General features: G+C 40.3%; 1 protein-coding gene across 3 annotated transcripts in view; it reads right to left on the bottom strand.

The window, feature by feature from the left end:
- The window catches only part of EGFLAM (EGF like, fibronectin type III and laminin G domains), a 78,723-nt gene that overhangs the window by 31,261 nt on the left and 22,260 nt on the right, over positions 1-25,202 (bottom strand). For 2 of the 3 annotated variants that reach the window (XM_019610170.2, XM_085212707.1), the window contains exons 2-9: positions 24,202-24,314; positions 22,314-22,397; positions 20,706-20,732; positions 16,812-16,929; positions 16,108-16,243; positions 9,930-10,096; positions 2,789-2,904; positions 2,226-2,562 (exon numbers count right to left, since the gene is read on the bottom strand). In XM_019610170.2, coding sequence (XP_019465715.2) covers positions 2,226-2,562; positions 2,789-2,904; positions 9,930-10,096; positions 16,108-16,243; positions 16,812-16,929; positions 20,706-20,732; positions 22,314-22,397; positions 24,202-24,314 — 1,098 coding nt within the window. The remainder of the gene's footprint in view (positions 1-2,225; positions 2,563-2,788; positions 2,905-9,929; positions 10,097-16,107; positions 16,244-16,811; positions 16,930-20,705; positions 20,733-22,313; positions 22,398-24,201; positions 24,315-25,202) is intronic. The other variant, XM_085212706.1, reaches the window with a different exon arrangement.

The raw sequence follows: 25,202 nt of genomic DNA, 5'->3' as shown, positions 1-25,202 counted from the left end.
CTTTCTGAAGAGATTTTCTCTCTGTTTCTAGAGACAGGATCCATCTATTTACTTATCTCCAATTAAGAAACCAGCTAATACAGAGATGACAAAGGAATTTTCTGTTTTACAAAAACCTAACTGGGAAATGTACACTGAGCCAGGATCCATGATGTGTTACTCATTGTCACTCCATAGCTGTCATATCCAGCATCTGGACAAGTCTTGGGTGACTGGTAGGAGCCCCACATGCCTTCCTCCCATCAGCCCTGGGCAGAATGCTCAGGGAGGGACGGGGAGAGGAAAGTTCCTGCATCTTCCATTCCGTCGGTGCAGTAGTAAGCCTCCATATTGTTCATCGGATGGTGTCATAAGCCCTGGTCCTTTACTATCTTATGTCAGACCACCATCCCAGCTTTAGCACAGAAAACAAGAGGGGCATGTCTTACTGTCACATTTGCAGCTCATTTTCCCAAGAAACACTGAGGACAGATGTAGTTTCAGGCCTGAATTTTTGCCACAGATGTAAGTCTAATAAGGTAGGAAGGATGAAGAGTCTTATTCCATTTTGCTGTTTGAATACTGAGTGGATTTTTCTTGGGTACTTGGAGCTAGATACAGCTCTCACAGCTTCTTTGTTATTAAAGCAAACAAATAAAATACATCTGAGTCTGAGGTGGACAGAACTGGTGCTATAATCCTGAATCAACCATAGCAGTCAGAATTATCTCATGCCCTGATCACAAACAGCACTGACTGGACCAAAGAGTCACTCAGCTGCTGACTGTAAAGAAAAGTCTGTTTTCATTCAGACTAATACACTATTTAACAATACTGTCTGCTTTGGAGAAACTCAGTACAAAGCAATATTGATAGATGATGCTACTGCTTACCAGTATAAAGGAACAGAAAACTCCCTTGTGAAAAACGGTGGTTTTGGAATCACATTAACGGACTAACACTACAAGCTGTATACAGTTCAAATACATCCTTGACTTTTCAAACTAGATCAAGGCCAAAAATCAAATCCGCAGCTGTTCCCTGTGGCTGTCACAGTGGACTGGTTTCAGAAAGAGCTGTCTACTCTAGCACTGGGAGGAGAAATTAAAATACCCCAGCGCAAATGTTGCTGATGCACTGATGTTGCTGTTGCAGTGCATCAGGAATATTCAAAACTGGTCTGCAGAAAAAAATACATGTCCCTGGTGTTCCTTCTTAGCACGTGGTACAACACTATTATCAGTACCAAGACAGATCTTCAACACCTCTCACATAGATAAGGGCAATAAGACATATGTCGTGACACTGTCCCATCAGAAGGGACAGCATCTCTCTGTCAGTCTCCTTGTTTATTTTTTTTTGTTAGTTACCCCTGATTGCAACTGTCTGTTGCAATTTCAAGCATCTGCTGTCAAGACTTTGACACTTGACTGGGAAGCGATGCTTGGGATGCTGTATAGCAGAGAAGCAGACCTTCCTCACTGAGGGTCAACCCAGCCAGCTTTGTGTCTGGGGAGACTCAGGAATACCACACAGGTATGTGCCTCTTCCCTCCTTCCTGTGCATAGCCTCACCTCTCACTTTGCAAGTTTCTGGCATTTGTCTGGACCCTTGATCATCAAAGCAACAGACAAATAATTCCAGAGGGGAAAAAAAACAGAAGTAACTCACTGCATGATCAGCTCCTGTCAGGACTGGCAGAAAGGAGAGATTTGGCCTCAGCAAGAGTCAAAGGGGTATGAATGCCCCAAATGAAAGCTGGAGATACCATGGCTGGACACTGCCAGGCCTGGGTGCCTCTCACTCCCAAATACAGGCAGTAGGATTAACATGCCCCACACAGCTGTAGTCTGCATTTGTCTTTCCCAGCTTTATTAAAGACTAATTTCTTCAAACATAGTTAAGGAAAGAGAAAAAGCAAAGGGACTGATGTCTCTGATGTCTGAACAGAAACATGGAAGTTTCTGCTGTCTTTAGGGATCCATTAATCCCAATCTGATAATTCAAAAAATGTACTTTTGTTGTTTTACCACACAGCTGCTCCTTGCCTCAGACAAACAAAACTAGAAATCAACCTCTGTGTGGTCTAAAAACCTGTGCCACAGCCAGGCCCTGCTGCATGTGCCACTGCACAGAAGCCTGAGGCATTTGGTTGGCCAGCCCTGTGGGGACACTTGTTGGGAAGCCATTGAGAAAGCACAGCCCTACACAGTGGTGGACAAGGAGCTCTGCACATAGAAACATACCTTCTGTGCACATTTCCCCTCCTTTCCCCAAGTTGCAGTGGCAACGTGAACCTCCTCGGTCATAGTCATTGACACAAAAGCTGTCTGCAGAACAGATGGTCTCATCACAGGAAAGGTCAAAGAGGCGTGGGGCAGAGGACATGCTGCCCCTCCTTGTGGCCCTGGCTGTTGTCACCCTGGCCGTGGTGGTAGGTCGTGTGGTGGTGGGAGTGGAAGTGGTGGGCTCAGAAGTAGTTGTAAGGGCCCGTGACAGCAGCCTCGAGCTAGACCCTGGTGTGACCTTAGTTTCAACCAGAAATTTTCTGTTGCCTCCTTTGATAGCAGGAAGTGGTCTGAGCTAAAGGGAAAGAAGTAAGCACAAATTAGTAAAACTTAATTTGGACACTGGCATGACATGAACGCTTTCCAAGACACAGATCTGAAGTAACAAATTCATTCTCACTGAAGAAAAAGAAGAAATTGTTTTATCTGAGCATATAATATCTATCTGATAAGATCAGACACTTCAAAACGTTAAGACTTAAAAGAAAACAGAAATCTCGAAGTGGAATCTTGATACTTACCTCTTCTATGTAAATGTCATAGTCTGAGTCATCCACATCAAATCCATCATCATCACCAGTGACTGTTTCTGTGATATAATGATGTCCATAACTTCCGCTTCCTAACTCTTCAGAACCTGAAAAAACACAACTGGTGCACTCAGTTCATATGCTTTTTTCTCTTTACATAAACCAGCTCAGATCTTATCTTCCCTGACTTAGAACAGTGAAATAAGAAGCAGATCACAGATGTTTGTTCTGTACAGGCAACGCATGTGTCAGCCTGAAGATGGGACAGGTTGCACAATGATACACATCCAATTTAAAACAAAACAAGCTAAGACCTTTATGGTCTGGGTTTCCTTAACAAAGCAGGAAAAGCTCCATACTCCCACTGTAAACAGACTTCTATCTATCATTCCTCTAGTTGAACGGCTCTAACCATTTTTCAGCATGGACCACATTTTAACAGCCATACTGGTTTAGATCAAACCCGTCCTTTTCATAAATACTCCATCATTGTTCACCCCACTGTCAACCAAATATCCAGAAGAGCTCAGGGTTAGGAATATAAGGTTAAGAATATAAAACATACGGTAAGAAGTGAAACAATGGATATCATACATCAGCTTCCCACAAATATGCTCCAGTCACTTAAGAACAGCACAGGTAATCCTGGCTTTGCAGAGCCTCTGAAAGGGCTACCACGTGTGCTTGTTTATTGTGGCAGCCTCAACTTTATTGTACTTTCCCGCAGGTTAGCAGGTCCTTCTCACCACAACAGACAAAGACACAAAGTCCTGTGGGGCCAGCAGTCTGCAGGAAGGAGAACTGGCAGTCCAGAGATGCCAGAAAGCCACTTAATGGCAGTGAGAGCTTCACTGCTACCTCTGAACAACCTGATGCTAAGGTGAAAAATAACACGGCCCAGCAGGCTTAATGGACAGCTGTGAAATCGAGCATGCGTGCACCAGATAAAAGCACATGCCCTGGCTGGCTTGCTGGCCACCCCACTGTATGCTCCTGGGGAGCTGCTTATCAATGGAGTTCACATGGCACACTGACACACAGAAAAAGCAGAAGCAAATGAGTAGAGGTAATGTGGCACACACATTTCCAACCAAAACAGACCAGAATAAAATATGTGTAAGCTCTCCACTCAAACTTTTATACCTAATCATATGTAAATAATACAATTTAACTATAACTTAACTGTAAGTTGAATTATTCAGCATTGAGTTCTACTAAAGCATGTAAGCAGAGAACTGATAGCTTTGTGGCTGGTGATGAGATGAGGCAAATTGTACAAAATACAGATTATTTTTGCTAGTGACAGGAACTCCACAGGCAAAGGATAACAACTGAAGAAACAGGCTGCACATTTACAAACTGGTCCCAGTCCTGCATTCATTGTGGAAAAAAAAAAGGGATTAGCAAAATGTGGCCACAAATTCATATTCCCAATATTCATCTGAATAGTTACTAAGATTAATTGTCACCTCCAAATAATTTTACTCCAGGAAGGAAGGAAGGCTACTCCTCTTCCATCCATCCATTACTGAATCAGAATCTTATTCTTTGGCAAAAGCAATTTTCTATGACACGTATTTCTACACAAGAATTTCAGTGTGCCCAAACAGAAATCTTATAGAAATGACTTGTGGTTTACTGGAAATTGTACTAACGAAGCAGAGTCCAGTAGTAACTCAGCTGTCAGCAGATGCACCAAGTTGCAGCTCGCTGGAGTGCTCCTCCTTTCAAGTCAGGTCAGTAATATTACTTCTTGCTGTTAGAATTACACTGTACATAGTGTTAGTATTTCAGAACAAATTTAGTTCTTCTAATAGATGAAACCATAAATTATCTAAAAGTAACAGAAGTCATAAAACTTATTTGGGGAATAAAATGGAAAAATCACACATTACTAATCAATCATGTGTCACAAAAAATCTAATCTGTATTCAGACTGCAATACACAAACTCAGTTTTATAATTTAGAGGGTATAAACTTTAAATAAATGCCTGCTATAGTCTAAATTCTGCCACATTTTCTCTCTTCCCAAGCAAGCTTTCTGTTGGCTTAATGAACTCAATAAGGATTTCAGTAAGGATGGTAGAGATGAAGTGATACAGAGAATTATGTATCTTTACATTCATTTGTTGGAAAACATTTGGTCCTAGCTTTGCATTCCAATACATAGACTTGCTCACATGCATAATACGAGATTTTAATACCACCCTGTTTCACACAGGTGTAACTCTCTTGAATGGAGTTATCACTAAATGACATCAATAGCCATCAGAGCACGATGAGACTTGGTAACTTAAACATGGTTCTCCAATCAGAAGGTGTGCCTCTTTCATCTGGCAAAACTAGATGTTCCATGCTTTTCCAACAGAGGAATGTGGAATACAACATGTACACACTATTTTAAACCAGACAATGATTCCTTTTAAGCTATTTGAACTGGTACAACATTTACATCCTGGAGAGAGCAAAGAAGGTATGGCTTATTGTGGCTGACAGAAAGGATTGCTTTGAGGCCCTTCTTCAAAGTCCTTCAAAACATAAGTTTGGCATCACCAGGAAAAGTGAAAGTTCAGAAGGTGCCCTGATGCCCACAGTTCTCTGACATGGCCTAAAATTCTCTTTCCCACTCTTACAGATCCATCTAAGCTTCAGATGACACATACTACACTACTTTACCTGCCAGCGTGTGAGTAGTTTTGGCAACACAGGGAAGACAAAGAAATTTGCTTCTAACTATGTCTGAATGCATACAGGTGATGAATTTTCACCTAAATGATCAGACACTATCAAATATCCACTGGCTTCTTGGTCGCTTTGCTCTGCCTTACATTCGGTGTTAGGTGGATGTGACATGACACACACGACATGATTCAACAAAACTACAAAGCAAACAGAAAGCAGAGAATCCAACAGGACTTGCTGTAGAGAATCCCCTGTGTTAGCCCATATTTTAAGAGCAGTGCGTAGATTTGGCGGAGAGCTCACCTCATAATGGGTGGCAAACCAGGGATAGTAAAGCAAAGCGATCCACTGCAAATGCCAAAAAGAAACAACTTCAGATATGCACTCTATTACCTTACATCAGTGTGTCAGTGTATAAGATGAAGCCTGCTTAAGACTCTCTACCAGGTCTTATAATCCTGTTTTATAATTAATTAGAAAATATGTGGGGGTCTTGAACTTAAGACAGCCTCTTTCCAAGTAATCAGGATTAAGTTATATCAAAGATATATTTTTAAAAACAAACAGAAAGCCACATGAACTTCTGTTTTGCCTATTAGGTAATGAGTACACCAATCAGAAGAGGGAGGAGGTTGGCCAAAGAGGGCAGGCTGCATGGAAATGTAACAGACTGATCTTCACACAGACGATCTCACAGGTCTCAGTCCAGAATACATCAGGGCATTTTTATCTGAGTTTTATTCCTGCCAGTGACTCAGAGTGAAGCACGGAGTATTGTTTGGTGGGTCTGCTGCTTTTTGTTGCTGTTTGTATAACAGGGACAATAAATACAAATGTGGCCTTTGTAAAGACTTTGGAGACCTGTGGGAAGCAGTTCTACAGAAAACATTCTCCATTCACTATCTCCTAGACACATCACCATCGCTTCCATCAATGTCTGGATCCGAGAGATTGCTCCTTTCCTGCCCCCAAGCCTCTGCAGGCACATTTACTCTCTGTGCAAAATAAACACTTGTGCCAATGCCTTTTTCAGCGCAAGTCAGAACATACAGATGCCCCCATTTGTGAGAAGCTGGGTGCTGATGGCCAGGCCCAGTGGAAAGGATGTACCCGGATTAAGCAGCCACTTCTGTCACGTTTGCCATGGAGACAAGCAGGAGGGTATTTTTAACATAAGGCACTTCCTCTGTCAGTCTGGCAAAGCCCAAGGTTGGTGACCTTCTAGGCACAGTGCAAACACCATCTGTTTCCCCAGGAGATTAAGGGTATTTAAGTGATGCAGGTGAGGACACTTTGTTTGTTTGATTCTTTGGGACAGTTCATTGCTTTTGTTGTTACTAAACTTGATACGTGAAAACTTTTGTTTTCAAGCAAATTGTCCATGACATTTTGAAAGATTTGACAGACCAAAAATCCCAACAATCATATAAGTGAAACGCCTGCAACCTGTGTCTGCAATTTAGAGAGGCAAAAAAAAAAAAAATTGATTTATTACATCATTTCCTTCTATTAAAAAAAAAAAAAAAAAAACCAAAGCAAATTATAAATACATGAGAACCTTTGGGAAACTTGTTCTCTCTTTCCTCCTTGGAAATGAATCGATGTAATATAAAAAAACAAACGTGATTTTTTACTAGGTAAATGGGCAACAGCTGATAATCAACGCCACGTGCTGTACTTGCAAGGACCTTGGGAGGTCTGTCACTCTAGATGATACAGTCAGCATTCCTTCAGAGGAGCATTTTAGCAAACAAAGCCAACCATTTCTTACGCTGAACTGAGTGAGGAGTACTGCAAACCCAGCCCCTTTTCTAGCAAAAATAAGAGAACTACGTGTGAGAATGAGAATAAGCCCCAGCAGAAAAAATGCCCAGGTAGTGTGGACTCTGCATCTGCGGGACTTGCTGTCTCAGCCCATTTGGAAGAACTATAATAGTCACTAAGCAATGCAACATGGACTATGAGAGCTACAGTTTGCAATAATGCTGGGAATTCACCTTTCACTTAAAGTAAGTATCAGAATGTTATTATTTTAAAACAAGCATAAAAATCCAGGTTATGCAAGCATAAAGCTCCACATTTTTAAAATTTATACACACTAAGGATCTGAGCACCAACACTTACATGAACAAAGCACTCAAACACTGTATGGACTTCTGCCAGCTAAGATAATTCACATCTTTCTGAGTAATAATACCCAGGTTGTGAGAAAATAGTGCCACATACCTGGGGCATGCTTCACTGCTTATGTGGAAGAAAATTATAATAAAGGTAATAATTTCTGAGATGCGTACTCTGAAAAGCAGAGATGCTCCTGTTTCAGACATGCTGTCTGTCTGACACCCTTCCAGCAACAATAAGTGACTAAGAGCTGTCTGCTTGCACTTTGAGAGATTAAGGCATCTGGTGCCATCTGAGATGCATTATGGTCTTAGAGGCATCCCCAGAGGACTGCATGTGTCTGGGAGAGGTATGGGAGGCACCTGCCCTGCAAAGACAGTAAAAAACAAGCTGGTGTAATCCAGAGGATCTCAGATACACTGAATGCCTATACCGAAACAACTGAACTGAATTATGAGGTAGGCAAAAGTTAACTATTGTCCTTCTGGCTACTGGAAGGAGGAATGTAATTTAGTAGTTGAAGATACATAATGTAAAGTAGGAATTTTCAGTGCAGAAGCTTAGCTTTCCTAGTAATATGTAAGGTTCTCATGTATCTGGTTAGCATCATGCCAGTTTGACACAGACATCATTACTAAAGCTAAATGAGGGTTTTATTCACAGTCACACTCCTGCTTCCTGAAAGCCACAGAATTTATTTCTAAAGGCACGTATTCTTTGTCACCTTTGTACACCACCATTCACTCTGAAAAAGCTGCTTGTTGGAAAGACTGTTACCCAGAAAAAAAGAGCATCGTCTTTCAGGTGTGTCTGGAAGCTATCTGTAAAGGCAGTCCTGAAAACTAACACCAGACGGGCGAAGTAACCAGATTTGCATTGTCCACTAACTACAGAATGCACACACACATCAGAAATAAATAGGACACTGAGGAGCATGGAAGTGTGGCTGAGGCACAAGAAGCTGAACCTTGAGGATCCAAGGCCAAGAAGCACATTATACCTTCATGATTTTTATGAATGTTTTCTTCAGAAGTTAAGAGTTCAGCTGCCACAACAAACATCCTGCAAATTGTTCAAGAGATTTAAAGTATAGCAGGGGCAAAAAAAAGGATGAAAATAGCCTTAGGGGATCAGAGAAGACAAGACCTTTCAAGATAAGGAAGCAATAAAAAAAATAAATCCTCATTCGGTTAGATTGATCATTGAAGACATGGTTTCTACAACATGCTAATTGTGCTTACAGAGCTCAACATCCTACTTGAATATCAGCTGCTAGTATTTTACCTGTTAATTAAAGATGATTGCTGCTGAGTGTGTATGTGAGGGAAGACAAAGATCAGTCTTGTAGCTCAATTTCATAGTTCAATAATCTACTAAAATTGCCTGCAGGAATTTATTTTTTTTCATGGTGTTCTATCCCCTGTGAATACCCTGTGAACTGGGTTTTAAAGTACTTAAAACCACCTAAATGCAAGAAGAATTTTGGCACATTGAGGGTATAGTCTTGTTAGGTCACGTTCTCCACCATCATCAGCTCTGCCTCCTGTATGGAGTCTGCTTTGTCACACGAGGCTGGGATTGCTCATTCGATATGCTCACACACTGCACTGGTGCTGTGAAAGGTGAGGAGCAACAGCACCACTGAGTCAGCCCACAGAGACAAGGGCACTGGCAGAGGACTATACTCTGAAGAAGGCCATCAGGAGATGGACCACACAGGATCTATCCTTTATTTCAACATGCATGGCCTGCACTGATGCACAAATAACTGTAACTTTTGTGTGCATTTCTACCTAGTATTTTCACACATAGCTTCTGATAAAAATAGGATGCTTATCTGTATATATCATTATTTTTATGGTTGTGATTAGTACTTGAAGAGTCTTTCTATTCAGGAAACAGTAAAGATTTGCTTTGATTTTTTAAATTACACATATAACATACACAGTTCTTAGAACAAACCAAAAAAAAAAAAAAAAAAAAAAAAAAAAAAAAGATGAAACAGACTTGTCTCTCTCATTTCTGCCCCTGAGATTCACTTATCAGTTCTGCATGAAGCTGGCACAAAAGTCACTAAGCAGCAGTCCAAAAATATCTGACAGTGATCTCTGGAACACAGAAACAGTGTGAAAGTGCTTCTAGCTGGAGCTTTAACCTTCAATCGAAGCTCAGTCTTCACAGGATGCTGCAAGAACCATGAACAGGAATGAGAAGTGTTGAACAAGGGTGCCTGCGAACCCTGGCTTGGAGAGAGACTCTTCCTCCAGCTGCCCACCACAGATTGCCCCCAGAATACAGTACTAAAGACAAAATAGTGGCTCTACTCACTGAACGTTCGGACCACATCACTTGGCATGCTGGCAGGGCTGGATCCGTAGGAGTTTGCTGCTCGTACTGCAAACTGATACTTGGTATTTGGGAGAAGTCCCTTGAGCACCATAGATTCCATCTGGATCTGCTCTCTTATTACTGTCCAATTGCTGTCAAGGTCTGGCCTTCAGAGTTAAAAAGAACAAGATCATAAGTAGGTAAGGCTGGCTGTATAAATTAATTGCCTTTAAACTTTCCAGGGAAATACATAAAATAAATGAGATACAAGCCTGCAAAATCATGACTGAAATTCTTAATTCTTAAAAGGCCAGACTGTGCAATCATTACTTAGCCTGTGACATGGAAAGACTGCAGTACGCAGTGATACAAAAATAATATTCTGATTTTGCTTATAAAGCCAAGGAGGTGGTTTATTGGATAATTTGAAAATCAGCTTCTGTTTGTCTGTTTTTGTGAATTTGGAGCTCACAGTTTTCAAAAGAAGATACATCACCAGCAGGTCCCCATCTCCTCTTCGGCAACATAATGCAATTCTTTGCAATAGAGGAAAACATCCGATTTATTTGTAAGAGCTGTGCTCTAATGCTTCTGAGACCATCTTTCAAACATACAAAAGCATTAACAGAATTAGAATCTAACTTTTAATTTCCCAGGCAGTGAGGTTAATCTTCCCCACACCGGAAAATTTGGATCCAAAGTCTTCTCCCTGGAAATGACAAAAGAACTGAATAATAATGCAGAGAACCTGACCTTTGCAAAAGTATTTTCTTAGCCTTTGGGCCAGATAGGTCTTGACTCGTACTGGAAACCAGTGGCCAACAAATGTCTGTTCTGTACACATTACAATCCAGCTGACATCAGTACAACCATTCACTTGGTGGTTTGGTCTCGGCACCAATATAGGAAAACTAGAAATGCTTACATTCAGCTACAAAGGGATATGTGAAAGAGAAGGCTTGCTTCAAACACCTTGAGAGAACATTCTAAAGCTTTCACACCATTTCTGCTTTCACTAAAGAAAGTCTCGTCAAGGAGAAAATTGAATGAGAAGGTAAATGAATGTAAACAAAATCAAAACATAAACATTAAATCCAAGACACCCAAAGTATTTAAATTAAAGCCTAAGAAAGTAAAATAGGGAAAGAAATGACCTTTCTGAGAAAATTATTCCAGTGCCTGTTTCTAAGATGTCCTTGTGGTATTTATTACAGGAAATAACCTCCAAGTGCTCCCTGAATCTACTGATGTTTACATAGGACTAGCTGCAAATGTTTCCAACAGCCTTCCAGTGAATATTTTAACATAAGGCAGGCATTTTGTATTTGTTTATTTGCAGCTGGAAGTGCCAAAATTAATGTATGTTTTATTTTATCAGTCAATACAAGATTATTGATCACTGAGGCTTCACTCCTTTGAGCCAGCAGGGCAAGTGTACTGATAAAGCTGTAGCTCCCAGCTGCCTGACTCCTACACACTGGCACACAGGATACAAATATTTTACTGTCTCACTAAAAATAAACCTAAAATAAGATAAATGTGTAAGATGCAGTGACGGCTAAACAGACCATCCTCAGTCACCCTCCATCACCATTTCCTGGTAGACAGGAGGACATTGATGTTAGCCTCTCTGTCACTGTTTCCCTTTTCTGAGCTTTTGATGCCCAGGCCAAAATGAAAACTTTTAAAGTCTTTTCCAAATGAAAGCTGTTAATATTGCTTCTGTCCACATGCTCACTTTGCAGCATGTTCTCAGTTTTCCTACACACATCTTTTTTTGGCACAAATTGCAACAGAAAGAGTTCCTGCTCATTAAGAAATGGCCTTCAAGCCACTCTGTAATGCATCCTGCCAGCATCAGTGCCCAAACGGGAAGAGCCTAAAGGAGATACTACTCCCTGTAGAGATAGAGGAGAAAATGTCACAACTTCACAAACCACAGGCTAGTCTTCAACTACACTGTCTCTCGTAAGACTTCCTTCTACAGAAATGAATAACAGAGGAAATGTCTGCAAATGTGTAAGTATCTGCAGCTGAAGGAGAGGAAAAAAAGAGATTTATCGCTTGAACTTTGCTATTTCTCCAGAACATTCCATGTATGAACAAATCGGTACAAGACGATAAAATGGCAAACAGATGGAGAGAGGAACACAGTGAACTCACAGTTGGCTTAGGGCAGCCAACTCCTGTGTTTTCTGAGTTTGGAACATTTTGCTGAATTTCACTTCAAGTCAACTTTTACACTAGAAGGGCTCATCTTGATGCCTCTTTCCTCATCTTCTCACAGAGATGTCTCCTCTGGATCAGCAGAGGTTTGTCTCCAGCCAGGACCTTGCAGAGCTGCTCTGGGGGATATCTCTGTGCATGAGGCATTTTCTGCTCTGGAAGTACAGCTGTGTATCTCCATACCAAAATATGATGCAGTAAGAATCTGGTCAATGACAGAGTTGGAGTGTTTTTAAAATAATAGATTCATAGGTAAAGCCATTAGGACTGAACAGATATAAATTGAGTGCAGAACTTCGTCCCAGCTATGCCCAAAAACTCTGTATTGTTTGGGGATTTGTTCAGCACAGAAAGGAAATATTTCTGATGAGGAGAACAGTAGTGTTACACTCATTTGAACTCTCTCTTAAAAACCAACTGAAAATTATTCCAGAGTGAAACACTTAATCAATTTAAATTAAATTAATCAATTTCACAAGGTTTTTGATTGCTTACTTGTGCCATGTTTCTATTCACGACAAGTACCATGTTCAGCCTACGAAATGTTTTTTAAGATATATCTATACTTTACAGTCTTATTTAGTATGGAAAATATTCAGTGTAGAAAATAATGCACCACATGATATTATTTTTAGTATTTATTTACCTTTGTTGTGACACCCTCTATAAAACACTCTAACCAATATACCAGGTCAATTGAGGAAAAGAATAAAATAAATAGACAATATTCTAGCCTTATTCTTCTGTAAAATGTTATGCTGACATCATTAAATTAATTTCTACTTCTACTATTTCTTTTTCTTCATTAATTATCTTTTCAGACATTTTGCCCTTTCAGACTGTGAGGTAAGAGTAAAACCAGAAGTATCTGTTTCATGAATTAACCAGAAAAACTATAAGAAATCAGGGGTTTTTGCAGGGATTTTGGAGTAGTGTCCCCATCAGAACTGTTGTTTTGGGTTCTTTGCAAGCAAAAGTAATAATTGAACACCTACAACATCCTTGGTCTGGAAGTTCACAGCTGAGTTACTTAAAAATTACAATTTCTGTTGTACACAAAAGTATAACAGTCCCGTGTTCAGCACTTTTCCAACTACAGGATGAAAAGACTTGTATATTCAAATTATTTCTACTGGGAAAGAGCCAAGCTTTGCCTTAGATGCATTTAACAAGCTTCAGCATGAGATATTCAAATACGACAACCCAATATATTGCAGCACAAGGACAGACAGTTCAGAGCAGAATGGATTCAAGGATAATTAGACATCTGGGTATTCAGGTGAAAATATCTGACATTTTTGAGAAATCTCTTTCAAAATCTTATGAATAGAAACACAAACTACATTAAAGCCCAGGATGTTGCTACACAGACTTTTATAAGAATTTTCTTTAAAATAAAATATTTTTAGCATAAACCAATGGAAAATTTACATTGAGCCTGAAAGCTTCCAACAATCCCACAAGTTGTCTCAATTTCAACATATTCTTTTATGCATTCCTTGTGAACTGTGTTGATAAGAATAAGGCCTATATTCACATTCCCGATCTTAAGTACTTAGCCAGGTTGAGAGCATGGTCTCCTTGGGATTCTCCTATAGTGAAGAGCAGAGCAGAGCTTAACCTATCCCTGCCCATCACACATCTGAAATCACTTATGACCTTCTGCTGCCTATAGCAAACTAAAACATCCCCAGGGAAACCATGCAAGTGCGAAAAAAAGGCTCAAATTGAGACCTCAGGCAGAAGGAGACATTATCCATGGAGAGTATCCCTAGGAGAAGTTATCCCTGGTTCTGATGACATTCTGGTAGGTGCAAGCAATTAACGTATTAAAAATCCGTGAGTTTTCAACACCCAGTATCACAACTGAGCAAATAAAAAGACACTTCCTTCATCTCAGTCTCTCAGCATGGTTCCTATATGGTCAAAGTAACAGAAGTTGGTCCTGAGGGGCCTGAAATGATGCAAACCATGTCATAGTTTCTAGAGGCTTTGCTGCATCCACAAAAAATTACAGATTTGCATTAAGTTATTAATTTTGCAAAAAAAACTCAGTATAATATCTGAGTTGCATTTCTTTAGCACCAGAAGACTTAACTCTAAATTTGTTTGCACTGCTTTGTTCTGGTTTTTCATTGGTTTGATTTCAACAGCTTTAACTCATGTTAATGCTCTTCATACTAGTTAAAACTACATGGAGCAAAATACAATGAAGCTTTAAGTTAAATCTTTACTTCTAACTGCATTAGGACTTACAACGCTTTGAACTTTCTCCAAATACATACTCAAGCTTCCAAGTCTAAGAGTGCATAATCCCACATTTAACAAGAATACTTTAAAACTCAAACTAAAGAGAATAATCAAAACACTGTGCTGTTCGCAAATTCTTTCCCAAAGTCTAAAAACAATAAAAGACAGAAATTTCAGTACCTCATATGTCTTGACTTAAACAGTGAAGCAATTTTCTGCTCTCCATCTGAACAAAAACATTTAAAGGTGTGCTTTCAACACATGAGTTGGAAACAATGATCCCCACTTTATCCGTTAGTGGGCCCCTGGTTCTACAGCGATGCATAGACTCCACTTTTCGGTAAAAGAACACAAGCAACTGATGCGCTTGCAGTCAGGACCCAACAAAATCCTTTTCCTATCCAATGAATAGATGATCATTAAGAGATGAAGAGAAGAGAGAAATGGCTAGAAAACAATTACGCTGGAAAAACAGATATTGGAAAAATTACATGGTAATTCTACAGCAGAGGTTACATGATGACCATAATGCATCTTCAGCCCTCATGCCCTGCATCCCACTGCAATGAATACTGGGTGGTTTCCCAATGAGTATGAGGCATTTTGATTCTAATACAACGTCCAACATAAGTTCACTAGTGGGTTTTGAACTTGGGAATTTTTCGCGTTGTATCAGTATCTTCTAGATTGTAATCACACTTAAAGCACTGAAAACCAATGGTTTTTCCTGTTGGTTTTTACAACAAAAAATCTTATTAAAAATGAGTGTCTTTTTTTGAAGAATTACTTTTTGACCTTTCCAGATTAATACAGATAAATAAGCAATTCTCTCTTCTTATGCAGGAACCTCAAATAAAACCTGTCATCACATGTTTGTCCAAAGTGTTAAACTTCCAAAAGCTGAATTTTGCGCTCACAGTAAGCATAAACAGAGGGACAAGCACATGAAAATAAATAAGATTTGAATACAAATATTAGATTCCACAAGTATATGATCAGCCAGGTATACATACTTATTTGTGGATGCATATACAATCACCTGCTCCTGACCTTTTACATGCACAAAGCAACTTGCCTAGCAGCTTTTCACAGTTTAGAACTACAAAATTTAAAGAATTCAACATAAAAGCAAAAGCAAACCAAAACAGCACAAAACACTCACAAATTAAAGAAAAGTCAATACTTCATGGACACTTGATCAATGCAGGGATAAAACAACAAATCAGAGTCCTGCACCTCAAGACTCTACACACTCCTGTCAGTTAAAACAAACCAAAACAATGAGTCTTCAGCCCCAGGGTTTTTTTCTATAGCAGCCAAAGGCACATTTGCTCAGGGAGACCACTCTGCCACAAACTCTTCTCTCAGCATGATTCAATAGAAGTTGATGACAGGAGAAGCTTAAAACTTAATCTACCCAGGCTTTTATTAGAGGAAATGTATTGAACTAGACTTTTTTTTCTTTCATCGGAAGATAGGACTTACTGGTGATTTTATATCAATTTTGATTATTTCTAGATTGCCTTTAAATTTTCATGGTAATTCAACACATATTGAGAGTGGAACCTACCATACTTTATACAGTAATAAATAAATAACAAGAAGAATCTCTAGTCAGTTTGATAGCGCAGTTTAGGAAAAAAAAAAAAAAAAAAACTACAGCACACAACCACTGAAATTCAGTTTCCACTGACAAACTTGCCTGATAAACTCCACCATGTAGTACTGTATGGGAGAGCTTCCTTCACTGGCCCCTGGTTTCCAGGATAATGCAACTTCTGAATCAGAAACAACAACAATCTGGGGCTGACAGGGTGGTGCAGGGGGCATGCAGTTATCTGTGCCAGAAGAAATGCAGAACAGCATTAGATAAGTGAATTGACTTATATGCACAGCAATCCAAATTTGCAGACTTAGGAATCAAATTTATATGCTTCTTCCCATCCTTGTTGCCCCTCTAAAACTCTACATTTGTGGAAAATCAATAGTAAAGTATTGCAGTGCTGCGTGTAACAGGGACTTAGGTGCAAGTGGCCTGCTGTGTGACAGATGTGGTAGGGCTAATGTAAAAAGAAACCTTACCTCAAATGGTCTACCAGGAATTTATTAAAGATTCATAACATCAGATGGCTACGAATCATCTTGGTTGGAGAACTCCTTCAAGACCACCAAGTCCAGTCACCAACCTGACCTTCCAAGTCCTATCACCAAGCCGTGTCTCTCAGTTTCTATTTCAACATGTCTCTTAAATACCTCTGCTGAAGGGGACTTGTTTCTAATCACTTTGCTGCTCATCCTGCCCCCTGTTCACTAACTGCTTTGGGCAAATTGAGAATTTCACACAGTCTGCATTTACTGGTCAAGCTGATCCTGCCCTGACACCTTCACAATAGAAAGCAGAGTTACCTTGGGATAAGGTTGTGACATCTCTGGGCATGCTGGGTCGTCCCTTCCCTGCCCAGCCATAGGCTCCAACACTAACGCGATGTGGGGTGCCAGGTTTCAAATCTCCAATAACAACTTCCTATCAGAGTCAAGAGAAAACAAGACAAAAACAACTGCAAGAGTCAGTGGGATCTGATATGATGTTTTCCATGCAGTCTTCTGGGAAGACTGCTGCCTTCCAGCCCTGCTCTGAAAAAAAACACGAAGGTCACCATGTGCTTCCTCTCAAGCTGCAGTTCCACCCCTGGGGAATCCATTGGGCAGATCTGGACCTATTTCTCAGCATAACTCTCAGGGCTGTTTGTGTCCCCTGTCATGCTTTTGCTGGTCAAGTTGAAGTCACGTACTATTCTCTCCCTTGAACCGATTGCTGGCCTTTATTATCAGTGTGGTGCATTTTTCATTTTTAAAATTTTTATTTTTTAAATCGAGACCATAGGAACTTCTGAAAATAAAGCAGTTTAAAGCCGTGTGAACTGACAATCTTGAATTTCTCATAGAGCAGAGCCCAATCTCACCGCCTCTCATGATACTCCTAGCTGGCTGTCCACTTCATGCTACCAGCTTTGACTACTTCCCTTTTTTGTCCTTTTGCCATAAACACAGAAAGATTAACCCACAAACAGCTACCATGTGGAAGACAACGCTGTCCTCCACAGGAACTTCTGCAGATTATTTTTCAAAGGAGCCTGCTAAAATCTTCCAGAAAGTAACTAATGTTATCAAAAAAATACATCCTTAAAAATACTTACATAAAAATGCAGAGTTCTTTACATGTACCCTATCTTCATGTAGATGAAAATCCTAGATTTATTAATTTTGACAGCACACTCAAGTAAACAGTTTATATGACTCAGATTGCTTTGCTGTGAAAAAAATGCATTTACAGAGAATTGTTGTACAGAGAATATTTTTGTTTTTCATTCTCTGATATTAAAAACATTTTTCACAGAGCACGTGGAAGTGTAGAGATCTCCTTTCACTTCAAGCTCGAACAGACCTTAAATCTGCATTTCCAGTTGCAGCAAAATAGTAAATCCTAAAATTTTATTATCTGCTAAATGTCCTCATGATGGCCTTTTGGACAAACTTTCCCTTTCTGTTCTTTGGGGAGCATTTCATTACTAGAACATCATTAAATAACACCTTGCCAGCTGTCGTTTCACTTGCCATGGTTTTGGAGCTCCATCACTGATTTCCTATTAACAAAGACTGTCTGGCTATTATCCTGCTTTTCCATCCTTCACCCTCGATCTGCTTGAATGATCTGGATTCATCTGAGAGAGATGACAACAATTCTGAAAAAGTAACTGCCCGGGGAGAATTAGTGAGAACATTGAAATGAAAGTATTTATTTATTTAGCCGAAGCGACTGCAATCGTTCCAAATATGACCTGAAACAATTGCTGCTGAAAACCCCTCACCTCCACCCACTAGCAATATTGATGTTCCTGCCACTCTACCCACCTTGTCATATATACTGTCCGTCTGTACTTAAATTGTGTGCGCTTGTTCCTGAAAGCACCTTATAATAAAAAATCCTCTATGTCTGATTCTCTGATTGCTTTCACGCTATTCAAGAACTTGTCCTCAGAAAATAGTGAGATATTCACGTATATTTGCCTCTTAACTACTGCTTCACAAGTCTAATCTGCAATAAACTAAAGAGAACCAGCCTCATTGACTACAAGGCCAATCAAAATCAAAGTTCGACTGAAGTATTTAGATTCAACATATTTATTCTCAAAACCACAGTGAACTGCTCTCTTCAGCTTTTATTTAGGAGAAAGTGTTAGAAAAAAGTTTATTGCATCTCAGAGGAGACAGCAACCTCACAGACAGGGAATTTTGGTGCTGTACTGAAAGGTCAGCTCAAATCATTATATATTATCCCTTCACTATCTTGAGCAACTCCTGCATTTTGAAACATGACATACAAAACTGAACACTATATTCCTGATGAAGCTTTACTAACATTGACTGCACTTTCTTGTCTTACATGACACTCATACTAAAACCCTGCAGAATGACATCTGGCAGTTTCATTACAATCTCACATTCTTCAGTAGTGTGAAGCAATGCAATGCCTTTTCTGCAGTACGGGAATCAGGTGCAGGCAGGGATTGTGTTCCTCCCTGCCTTGTGCTCCTGCCAGCTGTACCGAACCCTTTTTTGAGCTGCACTTGAAGTTGCTTCACAGAAACCTGGATTATAAATTATTTTCCAGATAAAGTCTATTTTCCATTTTGTTTGGTTTTAATTTGAAAAAAAAAAAGAACCAACAAATAAGAAACAAAACCCACGTGGACTACAGTATCATTGAAGAAGCAGAGCTGGTTGTGATGCCAATTGATCCTCCTACCAACCCTTCCCCACTCTCAGCTGCTCACTCTCCATTTTGTACCTGTGTGCTTGGCTATCTTGTAGGGAGCGCTGTCGTTCTCCTACGACCTAAAAACCTCCCACTTCTAAAGCGCACTAATTGTCCTTGCTTTTATATATACAAACATATATCTGTGCACATGCACAACTTCTTCATGAATACTGGCCCAGCAGAACAAAGCGTTAGTAAATGGTACTGCTTCAGCACTTCTACAGACTGCTCTCATGTATGCATTCTATATGATAGGATGATGCACTGCAGATACAAGACACTATCCACTTTGCTCATGCATAGGCACATGCACACACACGCAGGAAGAGCCAATCTCTCTACGACAGTCTCATGGGGTCCAGAGAAGTTTCTGAGAAGGCAGCAGAACTGTACCCACACCAGCAGAGGAGGCTTAGTGATGGAAACACAAATTATGCAGACTTAACCACAAAGCTCTTGCAGATTTCTGTTGTGTTTGGTATGAATATAACAGAAAGTATTTCAGCAAGAACACCACTTCCTGGGGATTAATGACAGCTGGGAGCTGATTAATCCCAGTCAGTCACATTCTCCACATGTACCCCTCACAAGTGTTATTTTTATCAAGCAGAAAACAGGCCCAGCCTGGAACTTCAACTCCAAAATGCCGTAATCCAAACTCGGGATTGAACCAGACAGCCCTGTCTCAGGCATGTCCCGAGGTTTCATCTGGACAACCTCCTCCCAGCCTAGCCTCTCTTAGTTAAGGCAGTGAAAGCTGTGCCAGACTCACTGACTTCACTGGATTTCTTCATTTTTGAACAAATCTCAGAAGAAAAAAAAAATGCAGGAGTTTGTTGATATTTCAGTGTTTAACTGAAATCTCTGCCTTTATCCTACACAAAGCCAAGCACCTCCTGCTAGCTTCCTCCTTCACAATAAGACCACTCTGTTTACTGCTCATAGGAAGCAGAATGGACAGGGCTGGAAATAATTAATGTGAATAGCTCACTAGCTGCAAACTCATTTCAGACCTATTTTATAAGAGCTGTTGGTCTCCCAGTCCTCCTCCTGGACATCAGCACTTCTGCCCCCCCCAACCTCTTCCTCCTCTCCCACTGTTGGGCTGCTGTCCTTCCCATCGCTGTGTGTCTGCCAGCCTTGCTGTCCTGGTCTCCTCTAAATCATCACCACCTGAATATAGCTGACATTTTCTTAAACAAGCAAAACATCAACAAACGCTTTGAAAGACTGAATGAAGATTTGCCCATCATTAAAAGTGGAATTGCTACACCCACACACACATTCCCCTTATTTACATTTGGATTTTAAGCTCTAGTCACTACTTTTTTGACTACAAAAGTTCCTGTTTAAGTGGTAACTACAACCAACGTTGTAGGGAAATATTTTTGAGGCTGAATCTATGGAAAGCTCATATCAGAAAAGTTCAGTCTTATTTTAAATCACAGCTGTGACTGAGCCTCAGGTGAAGCAATACTTACAAAAATTGCTTGTCCTTCAAGTTGACCCTAGAAAAAATCAAAATAGGATTTGTTAATGAAGTAACACACTAAAAAGAGATGGTAAATACACATAAGTAATGGGCCAGCAAACAAAAACAAGGTCAGTGCTGCATCATAAGGTATTATTTGAGTCTATTATTTACTTGTGTGAGTACAGACTCTTTTTGTAGGGAGTAATACAGGATAAAGACAATAAAAATGTGCTGTTTGATCTTTATTGGCAATACTAGCAAGAATGTTATTTGGTGAATTGAAAAAACTAAGTGAGAAATACAGAGATAAAGACGAGAAGGGAGAAAATAATGTGTTAATCAATAAATAACATATGGCCACAAGATACTTTCGTTTGCCATGATCCCAGAAACCTACAGGAATCAGAGCCAAAACTGAGTGACTGCTGGAAATCTGAGCAATTTTCTCCCCCATGCTTCCTACAGGGAAGGCTGCTGAGAACTTGGGCCAGAGAGAAGCAGTGAGTGCATATCATGGTACAGCAGATGAGGAAAGAGAGGTGAGAAAATAAAGAAGAAAGAAAATGAGTGGGAGAGAGAGGAAGAAAAAGTCAAATTGTAAATAAGGACCACAAAATCAAGATCCTGCAATGCTCTGTGTGCACACATAAGGTTTTGATTCCTGTGCTGGTAGTGTTGCTGTCTCAGGGACAGACTCTGCTCCTTACAGAGCGCACTGTGGAAGTGTTCCCTCACTGCATCTGCCTAAGATGCTACTCCATCCTCTGCCTAAGCCAAGGCTGGAAAATCACTGATTCTGCCTTGCTGAACTCAAAGAGCAGGTTCCCCTCACTGAGGGGATGCTAGCGTGTTTCATAACATCTTTTTAAAAGCAGATGGCATTATAACCATCCAGAAGCACAGAGGGATCACCTTTATCTCAGCACTAATTGCAGCAGAAGAGGATGGGCAGCATTCCTTTGTGAGTGAAAATTGAAGGTGAGATTGGACAGAGAAAGAGGAGAGAAAAATAAAAAGGTAGAGGGCAGATAAAAGGAAAAACAGAACTAAAGGAAAATGGAAAAATAGGAAGCAATGAGAAAAAGAAGTGCTTGTAAGAACCGAAGAAATGGAAGCTAAGGAATCTTCTATAGGGGAGACCTGCTCAAATGCAACAAAACAAATTAATCTTTAAATTCCTTTGGGAGGCAACAGTCTCACAAAGAGATAAAAAAAAAACATTGAAAACTACTTGTCCCCTTTACCTTGGGCACTCACTTGTCTGTACCAGACACTGCAATATACACACACTGATATTCAGGCTGCACAAATCCCCTTTCCTACAAGAAAGTGCACATTTGAACTTAAAAGTTCTCTTTCAGTAGACACCAGAGGTCAGTACTAGTAAGACACCAACAACTTCCAAAATTTTATGTAGTAAGTTAGCCTGACAATGAGGAGAAAATTGTATCAGTCCTCTGAGTGGGTTACTGAAAAGCTTTGTGATTTCTTTTTTGCTCAATGCCCAGAGTAGATCTGGGGCTCTGACTCTCCATGTAATTCATAGCAAACAGGGAGCTGCAAGTTACCACTTGCACGTTCCACTCTTCTGCTCTGACTGCTGATGAACACTCACCATGCTCAGCATATCCAGGCTCAGGGGAACATCGTGTGAGAGCTGCTTAACTGCTTTGTCACCTTCAACCTCTGAGTAGAAGACCTTGCAAAGAAGATATAGTTAAACTGTTTAATGCAATAATGCAGTGCTGTACAATGATATAAAAACAACTGCAATGTTATCATTTTCTGAACAGCAGATAAGTCTGTGATTCCTTACACTTTCAAAACCCATGAAAAGCTAACATCTTTTAATATTACCTTAATATTTGGTAGAAATTGTCAGCATGACCACCATCTTACAGTGTTTATGCTAATTTTATGTGAAATACGGCCCAGCTTTCAATGCACTCTTGAGCTGATCTGTGTGCATGATTTGGCCATGATCAAGTTGCACAGCTGTAGATTTGTGGGACTGATTTGCATAAGTTTGGTGTTTTACTTCATATAAAGAAGATATTATGTGATTATGCCACTATCAAAATTGCTATGTCATAAATGTCTTCCTTCATGTCTGTTGTTGCATACAGGAGACTAATGAACCAGAAAGAATTTGATTTTGTATGCAAACAGACACTGAGATGCTAGAGGGTCAAATGCTAACATAAAGTGAAGAGAGTTTGCATACAGCACAATTAATACTAGATTTTGTCACTTTTTAATTATTAGATCATACATGAACTCAAGAGTTAAAAATAAACTGAGACATAAATATTTCATCTAAATGAGTAGTGAAAAATACAATTTGTGACTATGGTGTTCTGTTACTGCTTTGAAAAATATTGCAACTTAGAGAACCATCATTTAAACTGGCAGAATTTGCAAGTAGTCAATATCCCTTTTTTGGAGCTGACACCTGAACTATTAGCAATATTCCTATACTCACCTCTCCTGTGACTTGCACAGTTCTGTGTGCGGCATTATGAGCATCTTTCTAACTATAAAAACAGCTCTGCTGTTGGATTGGACTACTGTCATCTACACAACCATGGGATGAAGGGGATATGTACCAAAAATAAGTTTCTAGAAATTGTCTCACTCTTGTATTGTGTGTTAATACTAAGGGTAGTCATGTATGCTTTATGTAAAACTGACTATTGTGTTCTGTTCACTTTTACTGAAAAATCTGAATCTTTTCATTGACAACACAAACAAAAATAAAAGAAGTTCCTATTTTTTCTTATGCTAATTCCTCTCTGATTAACATCTGTTTGGCTACTGAGTTTCATTGCCCTGGAATAGCAATTGAAGGAAAATGAATATCCTTTTTGTTGAGAAAATGAATGGCAATTTGTGCCCATGTTTTCTGTTTGCACACTCAAATAGTGCCCAGTTTAGGCTAGCCACTCTGTTATGCTCAGGGTGCAGAGGGGAACTGGGAGAGGGTCTGAAGGTTCCAGAACTGCCGGCTGAAACAGGAAAACCAACAGCTTCTCTGAGAGATAATGGTAAAGAGGTAAAGAGGCTAAGAGGCAGACTCTGGAATAGTGAGTGCTGCTAAACTACTCCTCAGGCTGGAGATATAAACCTAAGGATCCAAACAGTCCTGAAATCACTGCAGACCTCCTTTCATTTGCACAGTGTAGTATCAACCTGCTCTGCTGTACTTTCTTGCTTTATCAGCTGCAGAGAACATTGAGATGCTTGCATGGAAACCACCAAAGAAAAGCAATCTGTTCCCAGTATAAGCTGCTGGCATACAATCCAAATTCCCATCATAGCTCCCTTTTAACATACAAACTGCCTGTTTCTTAAAGTTACAGTTCCATCAGTTCAGGTCACCTGTTCCCTGAACACCTTCCTGGCAATGGCATTATTTTTGGAGAGCAGGCTGTCCTGCTTTGCTCTGCTGTGCATGTGCACAGCTTTGAGGCTGCTCTCTGCTAACAGCATAAGGGATCGCTTACTGTATATCCTGTGATGGTGCTTGCGTGCTGCTTTGGCATCCTCCATTGTACACTGAAAGCTGTGCAGTTCAGCGAATCCAGCAGTATATCTAGAGGAGGTCCCAGTCTATCTGCTGAAAACAAAAAGACATTATGTAAGAATCCATAGAGAAGAAAAACGATCATCTGGCATCAACTATTCATAGTCATGTGCTGCCTTCTTTAAAAACTGCTAGACATGAACTGCTGCTTGTATGTCACAGAATCACATAATCACGGATTCACAGAATCTCAGAATGGTTTGGGTTGGAAATGATATTAGAGTCCACCCAGTTCCATCCCCCTGCCATAGGCTGGCTGCCCCCACCAGCTCAGGCTGCCCAGGGCCCCATCCAACTCAGCCTCGAGCACTTCCAGGTGTGGGGCACTTCAGCTCTCTGGGCAGCAGTGCCAGCGCCTCACTGCCCTCTGAGTAAAGAAGCTCCTTGTAACATCTAACACTGATCTCCCTTCTTTTCGTTTAAAAACATTGCCCCTTGTCCTGTCACTATGTGTCTGTATAAAAAGTCAGTCTCCCTCCTGCTTATAAGCTCCCCTTAAGTACTAGAAGGCCTTCTGACAGGGTTCACCCTCTTCCCCTGCCCCAAGGCAGCAAGGAATCAGAGGATTGAAGAGGGAGGAGGACATCCCCTGTTTGTGCTAAGGAGCATTCGCTCACCTCAGAACACCTTGTGGACACCTCGCCCACCAGGTCTCATGTTCCCACATGTTGTTCTGGTATGGAGAAAACTGAACCAAGACCAAACCATGCCCCATCTTCAGCCCTTTGCTACTTTAGCACAGGCTGAGAAACCTTCCCTATGGGCCACCAAGAAATCTCCTGATGACTACCAACCTCTGATGCCTCAGTCCCTCAGTCATCAGCTATAGATGGGAAAGCCAATTTTCAAATTAAGCAAGAAGTTAAGTTTAACCTAATAAGGAAAGCACAAAGAAGCCCTCAGTTCCTCCCAGTCCCTAAG

The sequence above is a fragment of the Meleagris gallopavo genome, chromosome Z (genome assembly GCF_905368555.1).
Source record: "Meleagris gallopavo chromosome Z, MGAL_WU_HG_1.1, whole genome shotgun sequence".
Lineage (NCBI taxonomy): Eukaryota > Metazoa > Chordata > Aves > Galliformes > Phasianidae > Meleagris > Meleagris gallopavo.
The sequence above is the reverse complement of the archived record's forward strand: the minus strand, read 5'-3'. Positions and strand labels throughout refer to the sequence as shown.